Source organism: Eriocheir sinensis, chromosome 64, assembly GCF_024679095.1.
Source record: "Eriocheir sinensis breed Jianghai 21 chromosome 64, ASM2467909v1, whole genome shotgun sequence".
In the NCBI taxonomy this organism is placed as follows: Eukaryota; Metazoa; Arthropoda; class Malacostraca; order Decapoda; family Varunidae; genus Eriocheir; species Eriocheir sinensis.
Window position 1 is genome coordinate 3012332 of NC_066572.1, and position 18033 is coordinate 3030364.

An 18033-nucleotide genomic window follows, 5' to 3' on the forward strand; every position below is an offset into this window, starting at 1 on the left:
CATACAAAGAAACACACACACACACACACACACACACACACACACACACACACACACACACACACACACACACACACACACACACACACACACACATACACACACACACACACACACACACACACACACAATAACGAACGACCTTAAGACGTCTATTGTTTTAAAAGGAAATTAAGAAAACAAACACACACACACACACACACACACACACACACACACACACACACACACACACACACACACACACACACACACACACACACACGTTTTCTATATAATGAGATGATTGAGAAATATATTGAAGGAGGAGAAAGAGGAGGAAAAGAGGAGGAAAAGAGGAGGAGGAAAAGAAAGAAGAATAGGAGAAAGTGGAAGAGGAAGAAGAGAAAGAAGAAGGTGGAGGAAGAGGAAGAAGAGGAGGAGGAGGAGGAGGAGGAGGAGGTATATTGTGATTGGAATAAAGGAAAACACACACACGTACACACACACACACACACACACACACACACACACACACACACAGAAACTCACCTTGACAGAGAGAGAGAGAGAGAGAGAGAGAGAGAATTATATATATATTTCACACCTGTTTCGTTCTTTCTTTATTTATTTCTTTTATTATTATTATTATTATTATTATTATTATTATTATTATTATTATTATTATTATTGTTGTTTTCTGTACGATGAGAGAGAGAGAGAGAGAGAGAGAGAGAGTAATGTTAGGAATAAAGAAAGGAGAGAAAGAGAGGAGAGGGATGTGAGAGGAATATTTCTCTCTCTCTCTCTCTCTCTCTCTCACACACACACCACTCTTGATTTAACGTACAAACGCACGCACACACGTCCACACGCAACACTGTCTGGCTACACACTGACTCTCTCTCTCTCTCTCTCTCTCTCTCTCTCTCTCTCTCTCTCTCTCTCTCTCTCTCTCTATCTCTTTCAGAACAGCAAAGGTACCTACTGGTCTGTATCTCCCCTGCGGAACTCCCCCCCTCCCTCTCTCTCTCTCTCTCTCTCTCTCTCTCTCTCTCTCTCTCTCTCTCTCTCTCTGGTGTCGCGTGCTGGCTGTACCCTCTCCCCCCTTCCTTTCTTCCTCTTCCTCCCTCCCTTTGTCTCTCTCTCTCTCTCTCTCTCTCTCTCTCTCTCTCTCTCTCTATTTACAGTCTTTTGGCGGGAAAACTTAAATGCCTTTTGTATGACCAGTTAAGAGACAGACAGACAGACAGGCAGACAGAGATAGACATATAGACAGATTGATATACAGAATAACAGACAGACAGAGATAGACATAGACAGATTGATGTACAGAAAAACAGACAGACAAACACAGACAGACAGAGATGCAGAAAGACAGAAAACAAGTCGATATATAGACAGACAGACAGAGACATATAGATATAGACAGATAATATACAGAAAAGCAGACGAACACAGACAGAGATGCAAAAAGACAGAAAAGTCGATATACAGACAGACAGACAGATACATATAGACAGATAATATACAGAAAAACAGACAGACAAACACAGACAGACAGAGATGCAGAAAGACAGAAAACAAGTCGATATACAAACAGACACACACAGACAGACAGACAGACAGAGACATATAGATATAGACAGATAATATACAGAAAAACAGACAGAAAAACACAGACAGACAGAGATGCAGAAAGACAGAAAACAAGTCGATATACAAACAGACACACACAGACAGACAGAGACATATAGATATAGCTCCACTGGTTAGCATGTCGACCTACCATACCGCCGGGCAAGGTTCGAACCCCCGGGGGCTGTCAGTCTGGGGGGGGGGGGTCAGGTCCGGGGGTAAATGTGCACCTGTGGACCCCTGGGTAAAGTACACTGTGGTTACCCGGATGTCCTACCTCCCCCCCCCCTCCCTGCCCTTGTGCCCCGGGGTGATGCGATCCTGCCCCCCCGTGGAGTTCAAGGACGCGGAGATGAGCTCTGGGGCCACGCGTAGCTTCCCCTGTGCCCTCTACTGTACCGTTATTTTACCTTAGGACACACACACACACACACACACACACACACACACACACACACACACACACACGCACGCACGTTTTTGAAAAGACACCAAATTCTTCAACTTCGTGAGGCAAAAAAAATAATGTTAAGATTGTTTATATTTTTATTTTTCACGTTATTTGTTTGTTTTTTCATTTTTTTTCTTGGTTTTCTTCATCTTTTTCTTCTTCTCCTTCCTCTTCTTCATCTTCTTTTTCTTCCTTTAATTGTACTTCTTCTTCTTCTTCCTTTTCTTCTTCTTCTCCTCCTCCTTTTTTTCCTTCTTTTTCTTCTCCTTCTTCTCCTTCCTCTTCTTCATCTTCTTTTTCTTCCTTTAATTGTACTTCTCCTTCTTCTTCCTTTTCTTCTTCTTCTCCTCCTCCTTTTTTTCCTTCTTTTTCTTCTCCTTCCTCTTCTTCCTCTTCTTTTTCTTCCTTTAATTGTACTTCTTCTTCTTCTTCCTTCTTCTCCTCCTCCTTCTTTTTCTTCTCCTTCCTCTCCTTCCTCTTCTTCTTCTTCTTCTTTACACTCAAACAATTACAGCTTTCCTTCCTAACAACAACAACAATCAGAGAGAGAGAGAGAGAGAGAGAGAGAGAGAGAGAAAGTTGATTATGGTCTTCAATTCTCTCAACTACAATCTCACGGCGTCCAGTCCCCCGCTGAGGACGGTCCAGATATCGCTTAGATTGTGTGACTGCTCTCTCTCTCTCTCTCTCTCTCTCTCTCTCTCTCTCTCTCTCTCTCTCTCTCTCTCTCTCTCTCTCTCTCTCTCTCTCTCTTCTTTTATTTTCCTGTTTCCTTCATTTATTTTGTTTTCTTATTCTCTCTCTCTCTCTCTCTCTCTCTCTCTCTCTCTCTCTCTCTCTCTCTCTCTCTCTCTCTCTCTCTCTCTCTCTTTATTTTTTTATTTTTTTTTTTTTTTTTATTCTCTCTCTCTCTCTCTCTCTCTCTCTCTCTCTCTCTCTCTCTCTCTCTCTCTCTCTCTCTCTCTCTCTCTCTCTCTCTCTCTCTCTGATTCCTTCATTTATTTTGTTTTCTTATTCTCTCTCTCTCTCTCTCTCTCTCTCTCTCTCTCTCTCTCTCTCTCTCTCTCTCTCTCTCTCTCTCTCTTTCAGTCAGTGTAGTCTAATAATTATTTGAGAGAGAGAGAGAGAGAGAGAGAGAGAGAGAGATTGGTCAGGTCACACTTCACTAACTCAGAATGACGAAACAAACACACACACGAACACACACTTATTGCATCATCACAACGTATTAACTCTCTCTCTCTCTCTCTCTCTCTCTCTCTCTCTCTCTCTCTCTCTCTCTCTCTCTCTCTCTCTCTCTCTCTCTCTCTCTAAACCTTTTCACAATACTTTCATCATATTTTCCCACGTTTGTCTTTGTTATTATTTTTATTATTATTATTATTATTATTTAGAGAGAGAGAGAGAGAGAGAGAGAGAGAGAGAGAGAGAGAGAGAGAGAGAGAGAGAGAGAGACCTAAGGGGGAGGTCACTTACTGTTAATATTGCCCTGAGCTTGTAAACCCCCCACCCCCCCTCTCTCTCTCTCTCTCTCTCTCTGTCTGGTCAGTGACTCAAATATTAACTCTTGTTGTTGTTGTTCTTTACAGATGGACCAATCAGGACAGCAGCAACAGGTGTGTGTGTGTGTGTGTGTGTGTGTGTGTGTGTGTGTGTGTGTGTGTGTGTGTGTGTATGTTAATGTATACCTTTTCCATGTATATTTTCATCAAATTTTTTTTTTTTTTTTTGTGTGTGTGTGTGTGTGTGTGTGTGTGTGTGTGTGTGTATGTATGTGTGTGTGTGTGTGTGTGTGTGTGTGTGTGTGTGTATGTATAAAAAGCTGTATATATAATTGTTTTGTGAAGTATATTTTTATTTTTATTTTTTACTTATCATCTGTGTATGAGATTGTATGTATGATTTTCCAGTATGTATATGTATGATTGTGTATGTATATGTATATCTGTGTATATATGTATGTATATATATTTGTGTGTATGTATAATTTTCATCTGTATATTTATGAGTATGTATAATTTCCCTGTCTATATATATATGTCTGTGTGTGTATAATTTATGAGTGTATATGTATGAGTTTGTGTGTTTGTCTATGTATAATTATCCTGTCTTTTTCTTTTTTTCTAATCCTGTTTTTGTTTTCCTTCTTTTCCATCTTGTTTTCCTTCTTTCCTTTCCTTCCTCCTTTCCTCTTTCCTTCATTCCTGTTCTCTATGTATGAGTGTGTGTGTGTGTGTGTGTGTGTGTGTGTGTGTGTGTGTGTGTGTGTGTGTGTGTGAGAGAGGCTGGCTTGATCATTTGCTTCAGGGATATCAAACTCCATTCTCTGCCTCAAACTGTTTATATTATTTCCATTTCAAAACTTTTCTTTCAGTAACACAAATATAACCTAAACAAGTCATATGCAAATTTATATATACAGATTATTTTATTATGTTTCAAGTTTTTATTATTATTATTATTATTATATATTTTCAAAGTACTAAGCCACACTTCTTACATATATATTAACATTTCAAACCTTTTCTTTCAGTAACAAAAATAACCTAAACAAGTTATATGCAAATTTATATATACATTCATTATTTTATTTTATATTTCAAGTTTTTATTATTATTATTATTATATATTTTCAAAGTACCAAGACACACTTCTTACACATATATATTAACATTTCAAACATTTTCTTTCAGTAACAAAAATAACCTAAACAAGCCATATGGAAATTTATATATACATTGATTATTTTGATTATTTTATTTTCTGTTTCAAGTTCCCCTTCCTCCTCCTCCTCCTCCTCCTCTTCCTCCTCTTCTTCCTCTTCTTCTTCCTCCTCTTCTTCTTCTTCCTCCTCTTCTTCTTCCTCCTCCTCCTCTTCTTCTTCCTCTTCCTTCCATTCCTATACTCCTTTTTCTTTCCTCTTCCTCCTTATCCTCTTTCTCTTCTTTTCTCTCTTCATCTTCTACCATGTCTTCTTCCTCTTCTTCTTCCTCCTCCTCTTCTTCTTTTCCCTCTTCATCTACCATGTCTTCTTCTTCTTCTTCCTCCTCCTCCTCTTCTTTTCCCTCTTCATCTTCTATGTCTTCTTCCTCTCCCCTCTTTCCCTCCTCTTCTTTTTCCCCTCCATCTTTTTTTTTTCATGTCTTCTTCCTCTTCTTCCTCCTCTTCTTCCTCCTCTCTTCTTCAAAACTGGTTCCACATTCATTCATACCTTCAATAAATAAATAAAAATACAATAATAATAATAATAATAAAGAGAAAAAAGAAGGTGGAGGAAGAGGAAGAAGAGGAGGAGGAGGAAGAAGAGGAGGAGGAGGTATATTGTGATTGGAATGAAGGAAAACACACACACACACACACACACACACACACACCCCTTGTACTTATCTGACCTCTGACCTTTTTCGAGAGAGAGAGAGAGAGAGAGAGAGAGAGAGAGAGAGAAATCACCTTGACCTTAAGTTCCCATCTTTTTGCCCTACTGACCTTTCCTGACCTTAAACTCTCTCTCTCTTTCTCTCTCTCTGACCTCTTCCTTCATAACACTTTCTCCCTTTGTTAAATATCTTGGTCATACTACTACTACTACTACTACTACTACCACTACTACTACTACTACTATTCTCTGTCTCCTTCTTTCTCTATTTCCTCCTTTTCATCTTTTTCTCAATTATTTTTTTCTTTCATTTTCTTTTTATATTCTTTCCTCCTCCTCCTCCTCCTCTGCTCTCCCCTTTCTTCCTCCTCCTCCTCTTCCTCTTCCTCTCTTCTCCTATATACCGTACTTTAATCTCTCTTCCTCCTCCTCCTCTGCTCTCCCCTTTCTTCCTCCTCCTCCTCTCTTCTCCTATATACCGTACTTTAATCTCTCTTCCTCCTCCTCCTCCTGTTATCCTTTCTCCTCTTCTCTCCATTCTTCTTCAACATAACAAACTCTATAACAATGATGATAACCCCCCCCCCCCTCTCCCCCTTATTCCCCCAGGGTGGAGCAAGCGGCCAGGTCTCCCGTACCGCTGGTCTACCCCTGACGGACTTTCTAATGCAGCTGGAGGAGTATAACCCAACAGTGAGGAGGAGGAGGAGGAGGAGGAGGAGGTGGAGGAGAAGGAGAGAGGAGGAGAATTGGTTTTGCATAAGGACTAAAGAGAAGGAGCAGAAGGAAGAAGAGGAGGAGGAGGAGAATGGAAGGAGGAAGAAGAAGAGGAGGAGGAGGAGGAGGAGAGAGGAGGAGAATTGGTTTTGCATAAGGACTAAAGAGAAGGAGCAGAAGGAAGAAGAGGAGGAGGAGGAGAATGGAAGGAGGAAGAAGAAGAGGAGGAGGAGGAAGATTTGCAATGTTTCTAGTACTAAGATAAAGAGGAGGAAGATGGGAGAAGGAGGAGGAAGAGAATGGGAGGAGGAAGAAGAGGAGATGGGAGGGGAAGGAAGAGGATTAATGTAAGGATTCAAGTGTTGCATGGAGGATTGAGAAGTGGAGATAAGAGATTGTTGAGATCATGAACGAGAAGAAAGAAGGAAGGGAAGGGAACGATAAGATAAGGAGGAAGAAGAAGAGGAGATGGGAGGGGAAGGAAGAGGATTAATGTAAGGATTCAAGTGTTGCATGGAGGATTGAGAAGTGGAGATCATGTGAAAGACTAAAGGAGGAGGAGGAAGACTAAAGTAAGGATTCAAGTGTTGCATGGAGGATTGAGAAGTGGAGATCATGTGAAAGAGGAGGAGGAGGATTAATGTAAGGATTCAAGTGTTGCATGGAGGATTGAGAGAAGGAGATCATGTGAAAGACTAAAGGAGGAGGAGGAGGATTAAAGTAAGGATTCAAGTGTTGCATGGAGGATTGAGAAGTGGAGATCATGTGAAAGACTAAAGGAGGAGGAGGAGGATTAAAGTAAGGATTCAAGTGTTGCATGGAGGATTGAGAAGTGGAGTAGGAAAAACATTACCGAGACCATGAACGATAAGAAAGAAGGAAAGGAGGAGAAATAAATGGAGAAAAGAGGAGGAAATAAATGTAACAGTAGTAGAAGTAGTAGATATATTGCCCCTTACAGCTACTACTACTACTACTACTATTATTGATGTTATTGACTATTTTTTCGTATTTCCAGATTCCTGACGCAGTGACGGCCTACTACCTCAATTCATCTGGTTTTGATACTGCTGATGGGAGGCTGTAAGTATCTCTCTCTCTCTCTCTCTCTCTCTGGTTTCTTTCTTAATTATTTTTTTTTCTTCATTATTTTCTTTGTTTATTTTTTTTTTCTCTTCCCTTTCTCTCCTCTTCCTTCTTTCAGTTATTTTTCTTTCTCTCTCTTCTTTCTTTCTTTCAACCTTCATTGTTTTTATTCTCTCTCTCTCTCTCTCTCTCTCTCTCTCTCTCTCTCTCTCCAAACCTGTCTCTCTCTCTCTCTCTCTCTCTTTCCTTCCCTTCTCTCTCCAAACCTGTCTCTCTCTCTCCCCTTTCCTTCCCTTCCCTTCCTCTCTTCTAACCTGTCTCTCCTCTTCTCTTCTCTCCCCTTTCCTTCCCTTCTTCATCCTGTTCACCTTCCTCCCTTCTTCTTTCCCTGTTAACCTGCCTCTCCATTCCCTCCTTCCTCCCCTTCTTCTCTGATCTCCTCCCCTCTCTCTCTCTCTACCTCCTTCACCCATCCACAAGCTCCCCTTCTAACCCCTTCTATCCTTCACTTCTTCCACTCAAACATAACCCACCTAAATCACCTCTTCCACAGCCTTCCACTTTCTAACCCCTTCTATTCTCTCTTTCCTCCACTTCTTCCACACAGACATAACCCATAACCTCTTCCACCTCCCTCCACAGCCTTCCCCTTCTAACCCCTTCTTTCCACACAAACAACCCCTTCTATATCCCTCCACAGCCTCCCCTTTCTAACCCCATCTATCCCCCTTCACAGAGTCCGCCTGATATCCCTCGCGGCCCAGAAATTCGTGTCGGACATCGCCAACGACGCACTCCAACACTGTAAAATGCGTGGTGCCCAGCAGAGTTCCAGCAAGACCAAGGGGAAAGACAAGCGCTTCACCTTGACCATGGAGGACTTGACCCCGGTGCTGTCCGAGTATGGCATCACCGTAAAGAAGCCTCACTATTATATCTAGGAGGAAGGGGGCGAGAGAGTATGTGTGTGTGTGTGTTTGAGAGAGTATGTGTGTGTGTGTGTTTGAGTGAGTATATGTGTGTGTGTTTGAGTGAGTATGTGTGTGTGTGTTTGAGAGAGAGTATGTGTGTGTGTGTGTGTGTTTGAGAGAGTATATGTGTGTGTGTGTTTGAGAGAGAGTATGTGTGTGTGTGTTTGAGTGTGTGTGTGTGTGTGTGTGTCCCTATCTTCAGTATATTCCCTCCCAGTTTCCCATCGTCACTCTTTCTTCTCTCCTCCTTCTCTCCCTATCTCCTCCTCTTCCATTCTTATTTATCCCTCCTCTCCTCCTCCTTCTCTCCCTTCCACACACACACACACACCTAAAAAAAAACATCACCCTATCGAAAACTAACCCAAGACTAACACATCAATTTCAAAGTCTTATAATGTGTAGCAAACTTGATATTTTTTTGTAGTCTCTGTGAAGCCTAGAAAAATATATGCCTTGTTTATGGAGTAGATTTGTGTTATGGAAAATGTCTTAAGAATGTGCAGGAATAAATGGTTTAGATATGGAAGCTCATTTGACTACCCTGGTTAAGATTGTATTGGGTTTCTTTACTCCGATGATGAGTTGAGAATGTATAGATCTTACTGGTTTTAAATTTAGGAGGTTAAGTAACTTTTGGTAGAGGTGGTAAGTTTAGGTGGTTTAACCCGATAGCAGCGACGGGCCAAATTTGTGGCTTTACCGTGTACCAGAGACAGACCAAATTTGTGGCTTTACCGTGTACCAGAGACAGACCAAATTTGTGGCTTTACCGTGTAGCAGCGACGGGCCAAATTTGTGCCATGATATAAACCCCCCAAAATAGATGATACATAATCTGATCACAAATGCTTTGATATATATTATGAAATGGTTTGTGTGAGGGGTGATTTTTCCTCATTTTTCTTGCTTGGAGGGACCATTAAGAAACATGATCCCCGCTGCTACCAGGTTAAAGCTTTAATTCAGCCTATTTACATTGATTATAATGATTAGTTCACAAATAAGGTCAACACACACACACACACCTGTTCTGTCACCTGCCACTCACTGTCCTCTTGAAATCCAGGTACGCCTTCATCTCGTTAGCCGTGAGGGAGGGGGAGAGGGTGCGTCGGGCGGCCCACAGATGTTCGGCCCCCACCACCACCTTCCCACCCTCCTCCCTCGACCCTCCACCCTCACGCAGCGCCAACACAAGGGCCTGCGGAGGAGAACGGAATACAGTGTTACTTCTCTGCCTTAAACACTCTACTCTATTCAGGAGCAGTGAGTAGCGGGCTTTTTCTTTCATTATTTTCTTTTTATTTCACGCCCTTGCACTGTCTCCTCTGCCGTAAAAAAAATATATACAGTCGTCCCTCAAATAGCACGGTTTACAATAGTTCGGTTTTATGCGGATTTTCATAGATTTTTTTAGGATTTTTTTTAATTTCCCGATAAGCAGAAAATTTAAAAGTCCTCTGTGACAATCCGTATAAAACCGAACTATTGGAAACCTTACTATTTGAGGGGCGATTGTATATATAAAAAAATGAATAGATAAAAACAGGGAAAGATAAAAAGATAGAAAGACCACGGAATTTTAAAAAGGAGAGACTGGGAAAGATCAAAATACTCCTCTGGTCTTTCTCCGATCCCTTGAAATCAAAGAAGATAAGGAAATGTAAAGGGAGATCCAGTTTTTAGTTTTCTACATAAATATTTCTTCCACTTTTTTGTCCACATATTCGATCCACGGTATTAACCCTTTCATGGCTAAACGCTTGCTGCGAGCGTTAGGTGTATTTGCTGGTGGTGCTAAATGCTGGCAGTGAGCGTTTGGCGTATTTGCTGGTGGTGCTAAATGCTGGCAGTGAGCGTTTGGCGTATTTGCTGGTGGTGCTAAATGCTGGCAGTGAGCGTTTGGCGTATTTGCTGGTGGTGCTAAATGCTGGCAGTGAGCGTTTGGCGTATTTGCTGGTGGTGCTAAATGCTGGCAGTGAGCGTTTGGTGTATTTGCTGGTGGTGCTAAATGCTGGCAGTGAGCGTTAGGTGTATTTGCTGGGGGTGCTAAATGCATACATCACCAACTCCTATAGATCTGGACCTCCTCTTTCCAATGGTGTTTTTGGTTTTTAGCTGTGATGGATAGTTTTTGAGATACAGAGGTTAAAAGAGACCCCCATTGGGCTGCCTGAGGGGATAGTTGCGTCCCGTCCCGCGTGCAAGAAAAGGGTTAAAAAACTCACCTTCTGCACCAGGTTCTCAAGTTCGGCCCCTGTGAAGCCCTCTGTGTCCTGGGCAAGCTCCTGCAGTATGCCCTCCTCCTCCTTCACCTCCTCCTCCTCCTCCTCCTCCTCTTTCTGCTGCTTCTTCCTTCCTACAATCACCATGCCCTGAGTCTTGGCCTGGGAAAATGGGGAGAGGAAAGGTATTGCAATGAGGAGAGAAGATATTAATTAGTCTAGGTAGAAGATTTTATAGCATGTAATTTAACGACAACACCCCACTCTCTCTATAAAGCCCCCCCACGCTACCCCTCATCCTGCCCCCAAAAACCACTATGCTCTGAGTTTTGGTCTGGCCACAAGATATCAAAGTTGGGAAATTCAATGACGACACAGGAGTCTTAGCGAGCCCCACCACCACCACCATCACCACCCTCACCTCCAGTATGCTAAGCCGCGCCTCGGAGTCTGGGAGCGGAACAAACACCAGTCTGTCGAACCTCCCGGGCCTCAGCAGTGCAGGGTCCAGGGCAGAGGGCTGGTTGGTGGCCGCCAGGACCAACACGCCATCCTGGGGGGGAGGAGGAAGGAAGGGAGGGTGTTAGGCTGTGTTGGATGTCATTAGCCCATTGAGTATGTATTTCCTATCAGTAGACCTCACCAAGCTACAGGAATGGAGCAAAAAGTGGCTGCTACAATTCAATGAAGAAAAATGTAAAATCCTGCACCTTGGGAGGGGATATCCAGCACACCAATACCACATGGGAAACACTCCACTATCCACCACAGAGGCAGAGAAAGACCTGGGAGTGTATGTTACCAGGCTACCAGTGAAGGGATATCCAGCACACCAATACCACATGGGAAACACTCCACTATCCACCACAGAGGCAGAGAAAGACCTGGGAGTGTATGTTACCAGGCTACCAGTGAAGGGATATCCAGCACACCAATACCACATGGGAAACACTCCACTATCCACCACAGAGGCAGAGAAAGACCTGGGAGTGTGTGTCCCTGATAATCGCAGTGGATGGGTTAAGAAGAAAAGCTGTGTTCAATAATCCATTTCTTCTTGTGTGTGTAGAGAAGGATAAGTCAGGTAACAGGGAGTGGTAGACAGGTAAGCACTGACCTGCCCACTGTTCCTGGTGTTGGTATGTGCCAGAAGGGAGGCACCTTGGAGACTGTTGGCACTGACCTCGGCCCCATCGAGTGCCTGCAATAACTCATTCAGGAGACTCACGCCCACACTGCTGCCGCCCCGACCCTCACGAGTGCCGAAGATGCCGTCTGTGAGGAGGAGGAGGAGGAGGAGGAGGAGGAGTGAAAATGAAGAGTTTTATGGAAGAAAATAAACAAGAAATGGAAGAAAAATTGATAGATAGCCAGAAAAATGAGGAAGAAATAGAGAAACAGTAGATATAAGAGAAATGAAAAGGGAAATAAAGAAGAAATTAAAGAAGACTAGACTGAGAGAAAAGGAAGAGGAGGAAGAGAGAGGATAAAGGAAGGGAAACGGAAGAAGAAGTGGATGAGAGAGAGGTAGATAGGAAGAGAAGGAGAGGAAGGAAAGGAGAGAGAAATATAGATATGCAGGGAAAAAGAGAAGAAGTGGATGAGAGAGGAGAGGAAGGAAAGGAGAAAAAAAGAGAGGTAGATGGGAAGAGAAGGAGAGGAAGGAAAGGAGAGAAAGGTAGATATGGAGGAGAGGAAGGAAAGGAGAGAGAAATGTAGATATGCAGGGAAAAAAAGAGAGGTAGATAGGAAGAGAAGGAGAGGAAGGAAAGGAGAGAGAAATATAGATATGCAGGGAAAAAGAGAGAGGTAGATAGGAAGAGAAGGAGAGGAAGGAAAGGAGAGAGAAAGGTAGATATGCAGGGAAAAAGAGAGAGGTAGATAGGAAGAGAAGGAGAGGAAGGAAAGGAGAGAGAAATGTAGATATGCAGGGAAAAAAAGAGAGGTAGATAGGAAGAGAAGGAGAGGAAGGAAAGGAGAGAAGGTAGATATGCAGGGAAAAAGAGAGGTAGATAGGAAGAGAAGGAGAGGAAGGAAAGGAGAGAGAAAGGTAGATATGCAGGGAAAAAGAGAGAGGTAGATGGGAAGAGAAGGAGAGGAAGGGAAGGAGAGAGAAATGTAGATATGCAGGGAAAAAAAGAGGTAGATAGGAAGAGAAGGAGAGGAGGGGAAGGAGAGAGAAATGTAGATATGCAGGGAAAAAGAGAGAGGTAGATGGGAAGAGAAGGAGAGGAAGGAAAGGAGAAGGAACAGAGAAGGAATGAGAGAAAGGAAAATAGAAAGAGAAGGAAAAAGAAGGAAAGGAAAAATGAAAAATATGGATAGATGGGAAAATAAGGAAAGGAAAAACAATAAGAGAGTACACACACACACACACACACACACACACACACACACACACACACACACTCACCAATCTCGTCAATGAACAGAACAGTGGGCTGGGCCAGGCGTGCCGCGTGGAACAGTGCCGCGATCCTCTTCTCCGAGTCTCCCACATAGGGCGAGAGGAGGTGTGCCGCTGTGGCCGAGAGGAACGTGCACCCCTTTGAGGCGGCTAGGGATGCGGCCAGCCTGGTCTTGCCGCACCCCCTCGGCCCATAGAGAAGCACACCTATAGGGGAGGAGACGAGAGGGGAGATGAGGGGTGAAAAATAAACAGAGAGAATGTGTGTGTGTGTGTGTGTGTGTGTGTGTGTGTGTTATATAGTAAAGGAATGGATATGTAGATAGAGATAAAGATAGATAAAGTAATGGATAAGATAGACATAAAAAAGATAGAGATTAAGATAAGAAAAAGATAGAGAAAGGGATGGAAGGAATTGGAAGGGAAGGAAAGGGAAACAGGAATGAAGGAAGGAAAATGAAGGAAAAAGAGAAACAGAAAAGAAAGAAAGAAAGGAAAAAGAAAGAGAAAAAGAAAAAAGAAAGGAAAAATAAATAAAACAAAGAAAAACAACAAAACACACACACACACACACACACACACACACACACACACACACTCATCCATCCCTCACCTCTGGGCCGCCTCATCCGCAGAGCCTCATACGCCCATCCATACTCCAAGTGCTGGGTGAGTATGTTTTCCAGGAGCCGCCGGGTGTGGGGGAGGCCGGCGGGGGGTGCGGCGGGGGCGGGGCGGGTCGTGATGAAGGGCAGGGTCTTGTGGAGGCTTGGGGTGAGGCTGGCGGCTGCACGGGTGAAGGCGGCTGTGGCGTCTGATGGGGTGATGGGTGCCTGGGGGTGGGTGAGGGGTGAGTGGGGTGAAGGAGGGAGATAAGGGAGAAGAAGAAGAGGGAGAAGAAAGAGAGGAAAGAGAGTTAGTTTGTCTGTCTGTCTGTCTGCCTGTCTGTTTGTCTATCTGTCTGTCTGTCTGTCTGTCTGTCTATTGTGTCTCTCTCTGTTCATACATACACACACACACACACACACACCTCACAGTCCCTCAGGCTCATGGCAGCAGCAGCGGTGAGAGCCTGTAGGTCAGCCCCCACCAGCCCCGGGGTGAGGGCGGCCAGGCGGGGCAGATCGGGGCAAGGGCAGTGCGGGGGAAGCAGGGAACGGCAGTGCACAGCTAGGATGCCCTGACGGTCCTCCTCGCTGGGGGCACTGAGGAGGATCTGGGGGAGGGAGGAAAGAGGGAGGGTGAGAGAAAGGAGGAGGGAGGAAAGAGGGGGGGATGAGAGAGAGGAGGAGGGAGGAAAGAAGGGGGGGTGAGGAAAGAGAGACAGAATGAGAGAGAGGAAGATTGGAGGAGAAAAAAGGAAAAGGAGGAAAAAGAGCAGAGAAAGAGAGATTGGAAGAGAAAAAGGGAGAGAGAGAGAGAGAGAGAGAGAGAGAGAGAGAGAGAGAGAGAGAGAGAGAGAGACTAAAGAGAAAGATAGATAAGATAGGAAGAGGAGAGAAGAAGGAATTGAAGGAAGGAAGGGAGAGGAAGGAAAATGGAATGAAGGAAGAAAGGAAAGAAAAAAGATAGATAGAGAAAATGAAGGAAGGAAGGAAGAGAAAGATAGGAAAATAAGAAAGAAAGAAAGGAATAAAGATAGAGAAGAAAGAACTGAGAGAAAGATAGAGATAGATTAATAAAGAAAGAAGATTGTTGTAAATAAGATATAGGAGAAAAATAGCAATAGGAAATGAAAAAGATAGTTAGTTAAAGAAAGAAAGAAAATGGGAGAAAATTAAGAAAAAATATAGGCATAGAAAACCAGAGAAAGAAAGAGAGATTAAAGAAAGACAAGAACTCAATGTAAAAGATAAAGAATAAGATAAAGAAAATAAAGATAATAAGCAAATCAAGGAATAAATTGACCTCACATTGACCTCATCCCTTCACACACCTATAACTGACCTCCATCTCCAGACGACCTGACCTCCGGAGCCCTGGGTCGAGGTCAAAGGGGCGGTTGGTGGCAGCGATCAAGGTCAGGTTAGGGCGCTCACGACACTTGTCCAGGGTGAGCAGGACCTAGGGAGGGAAGGGGAGGTCAAAGATGAGCTCCGGGGGGTTAGTGTGAGGCGAGCGAGATGGCGCCAATATAAAGACTTGCCTGTGACATTTAACCGAATGGGGCCGACCACCAGGACCACAGGGAAAGGTTGATGGCAAAGGTTGAATGTGAAGAATAGATGGACTTGATTTGTGGAAGATTTTGTTTGTATTTAACGAACTAGTCTCTCTCTCTCTCTCTCTCTCTCTCTCTCTCTCTCACCTTCCCTTCCCTTCCCTTCCTTTCCTTTCCTTTCCTTTCCCTTCCCTTCCCTTCCTCTCCCTTTCTTCTTTTTCTCTCTCTCTTTCTTTCTCAAATGCATTCTTTCTTTCACCTTCCCTTCCCTTTCCTTCCCTTCCCTTCCCTTCCCTTCCCTTCCCTTCCCTTCCCTTCCCTACCCTTACCTTCCCTTTCCTTCCTTTCCATTCCCTTCCCTTCCCTTCCCTTCCCTTCCCTTCCTACCTCCCTCCCTCCTTCCCTTCCCTTCTTTCACCTAACACACACCCTCTCCCTTCCTTTCCTCCCTCCCTCCTCCCTTCCTCACCTGCGTCGTCATCCGAATCTCCCTCAGACTGGCCTCCTCCGTCCTGGGCCGACACAGGGCATCCACTTCATCCAGGAACAAGACACAGGGCCCCTCCTCGCTCAGCCCAGCCGCCCGCTCCACCACGCCCCTCCACCGCCGCTCCGCCTCCCCCTCGAAGGGCGACACCACCTCCGCAGCCGCCGTGGCCACCAGAGCCGCCCCGGTCTCAGCGCAGAGTTGGCGGACCAGCGAGGTTTTGCCGCAGCCTGGGGGCCCCACTAGGAGGATGCCTGGGGGGGAGGGGTAAGGGGCAGGTAGGTTAGGTTAGGTTAATAACAGGGATAATAAAAGTAATAATAATAAATGAAGTAAAGGAAGAAGAAAAGAAGAAGTAGAAGAAGAAGTAGAAGTTGTTATTTTATATATGTATGATTTGAATTGATCTCTCTCTCTCTCTCTCTCTCTCTCTCTCTCTCTCTCTCTCTCTCTCTCTCTCTCCCTCTCTCTCTCTCTTCCTTTCTTTCCCTTCCCTTTCCATCCCTTCCCTTTCCTTCCCTTTCCTTCCCTTCCCTTTCCCTCCCTTCCTTTTCCTTCTCTTCCCTTCCCTTCCTTTTCCTTCTCTTCCCTTCCCTTCCTTTCCCTTCCCTATCTCTCTCCTTCTCTCTCAACACATCCTTTATCTCTCTCTCTCTCTCCTCCAAACAATAACTACATACAAATAACAACAAAACAACCACTTACCAGACGGATAGGTGACCCCCGATCGTGCAAACTCCTTCCTCCTCTGCCAGGGTTCGACAATCAGCCTTCGGAGGTGCCCCAGGACATGATCAAGACCTCCAAGCTCCGCCCGACACTTAACCGACAACCTCTTCCGGTCCTCGCTCTCCACGGCAACCACCTCCACTCTCGTCGCCGCCCCTACGACCCCGACCTGACCTTCCGCCACCCCCTCGCATGCCCTCACGTCAAGTTCCGTCACCCCGAGAAGCTTCGCCAGCGGGTTCCGTTTAGCGTCGATTCTGGCGTTCCGTGTGAAGGCGTAAAGTGCGAGAAGGGAGCGAATGAACGCGTTAAAACCCGGTTTGTTCTTCCGGTAGCTTAGCACATCGCCGACACTCCCTACCGTGACCGCCACATCTACCGAGGCAGCTTCTACCGTCTCCACTGGGGTAATATGCGCTGGGGTGAGTCTGTGTACCCCTACAGACACGCCACCTTCCGTCACACACCCACACGCTATGACCTGGTGTCCGTAGCTGCCGTAGGAGTCGACTAGTGGCATAGCGCGGCATATGAGAGTGGAGTCTGGGGTCAGGGTGAGTTTTATGTGACCCCCGACCTTCCCGTTGACCTTGAGGAGAAGTGCGGCAGGGATGAGAGCGCGTTGGATGTCACCCGCGCAGCTGTTCTCCACGCATGCTAGTATTAAGACCTCCTCCTCCTCCTCCTCCTCCTCCTCTTCTTCTTTCTTCCTCCTCGTCCCTGCTTCCTCTCTTTTCCTCCTTCCTCCTGCCATTCTTTTCCTTTTTTTTTTTTACAAGAGAGGAAAAAGTTCAAGGGAAAAAAAAGGAAAAAGGAAAAAAAATGTTTGTATTCCTATTTTTTTTTCTCAACAATTTTTTTCTGTTCTCTCTCTCTCTCTCTCTCTCTCTCTCTCTCTCTCTCTCTCTCTCTCTCTCTCTCTTCACTGTTTTCTGGTTCTTTTTTTTTTACTTTTTTTTCTGTGTTCTAAAATTTGCTAACACTTTCTCTCTCTCTCTCTCTCTCTCTGTTCTTCTTTTTAATCATTCTCTTTCTCTCTTTTCCTCTTCATTTTCCAATTATGATTTTTTCCTTATTCTTTATTTTCTTATTTTTCAGTTTTTTCTTCATTCACATTTTCCTATCTTTAAATTCATCCTTCAGTGTTTTTACTATCTTCAAATTTATCATCTTTTTCTCTCTTTGTTCTTTTTCCTTTCATTTTCTTTCTTCTTTCTTTACCTTATTCTTTATTTTTTTCTTATTAATCAGTTTTCTCATTCTTCAAATTTTCCTTTCTTCAAATTTATCATCGTTTATTTTCCTTCTCCTTCATTCATTCACATTTACATTATTTTTCTCTCTTCTTCACAAATTCTTCCTTCACTGTTTCATCTATCGTCAAATCTATCACTTTTTATCCTGCTTCCCGATCATTCACATTATTTTACACAATATAGACAGACCAGTTTACATTAGTTTGTTTTCATTTTTCATTTTCAGTTCAATTCTTCATTTCCGCTGTAAGTTAAATTTGATGTGATTATACTGTATATTTTTTATCATCATGGACTGAGTTGACCTGCCTTGACCTTAGACACCATGGAAGGAAATTAGGTCTGTTTGTGATGCAGTTGAGGTAGTAGTAGTAGTAGTAGTAGTAGTAGTAGTAGTAGTAGTAGTTGTAGTAATAGTAGTAGCGGTAGTAGTAGTAGTAGTAGTAGTAGTAGTAGAAATAATAGTACGGTAGTTAGTAAGGAAAATCGTAAATGGCGGAGTAAACACAATAATTTTAACACAATTACCAAAAAATTAAACAAATAT

General features: G+C 43.9%; 3 protein-coding genes and 1 long non-coding RNA gene across 5 annotated transcripts in view; 1 reads left to right on the plus strand and 3 right to left on the minus strand.

The window, feature by feature from the left end:
- LOC126987272 (chloride intracellular channel exl-1-like) overlaps positions 1-872 on the minus strand; it is a 14603-nt gene extending 13731 nt beyond the window's left edge. The window contains exon 1 of the mRNA XM_050844134.1: positions 830-872. The gene's annotated coding sequence lies outside the window, so the exon portion shown is untranslated. The remainder of the gene's footprint in view (positions 1-829) is intronic.
- Positions 1-8747, plus strand: part of LOC126987273 (transcription initiation factor TFIID subunit 10-like) — a 26299-nt gene extending 17552 nt beyond the window's left edge. Inside the window, exons 2-5 of the mRNA XM_050844135.1 lie at positions 3658-3684; positions 6054-6137; positions 7180-7244; positions 7984-8747. Of these exons, the coding sequence (XP_050700092.1) occupies positions 3658-3684; positions 6054-6137; positions 7180-7244; positions 7984-8188 (381 nt within the window). The 3' untranslated portion in view covers positions 8189-8747. The remainder of the gene's footprint in view (positions 1-3657; positions 3685-6053; positions 6138-7179; positions 7245-7983) is intronic.
- On the minus strand, positions 4290-4873 carry LOC126987283 (uncharacterized). Its single transcript, XR_007740591.1, has 2 exons — positions 4775-4873; positions 4290-4614 (listed from the first exon to the last, which is right to left on the minus strand). It is a non-coding gene; the product is annotated as an uncharacterized LOC126987283 (long non-coding RNA).
- LOC126987267 (uncharacterized) lies at positions 4950-17088 on the minus strand. Of its 2 annotated transcripts, none has more exons than XM_050844120.1 (11): positions 16207-17088; positions 15484-15755; positions 14801-14917; positions 13884-14069; positions 13467-13686; positions 12860-13060; positions 11564-11721; positions 10868-10999; positions 10450-10608; positions 9259-9422; positions 4950-5279 (listed from the first exon to the last, which is right to left on the minus strand). In XM_050844120.1, the coding sequence occupies exons 1-11, from the start codon at positions 16982-16984 to the stop codon at positions 5270-5272; spliced, it is 2397 nt and encodes a 798-aa protein (XP_050700077.1). In that variant the 5' UTR covers positions 16985-17088; the 3' UTR covers positions 4950-5269. The 2 variants fall into 2 exon arrangements, with proteins under 2 accessions (XP_050700077.1, XP_050700078.1); XM_050844121.1 differs by having other exon boundaries at positions 9247-9422; positions 16207-17087.
- Positions 17089-18033: the final 945 nt, after the last annotated feature.

What these genes read in the sequence shown, in the direction of transcription:
- LOC126987267 (XM_050844120.1), bottom strand. Translation starts at nt 16,984, where the DNA reads ATGGCAGGAGGAAGGAGGAAAAGAGAGGAAGCAGGGACGAGGAGGAAG. An exon ending in ACACCAGGAACAGTGGGCAG is followed by an intron (nt 11,000 to 11,563) that starts GTCAGTGCTTAC and finishes CCTCCCCCCCAG; the next exon opens with GATGGCGTGTTGGTCCTGGC. An exon ending in TTGAGAACCTGGTGCAGAAG is followed by an intron (nt 9,423 to 10,449) that starts GTGAGTTTTTTA and finishes TCTCCTCCGCAG; the next exon opens with GCCCTTGTGTTGGCGCTGCG.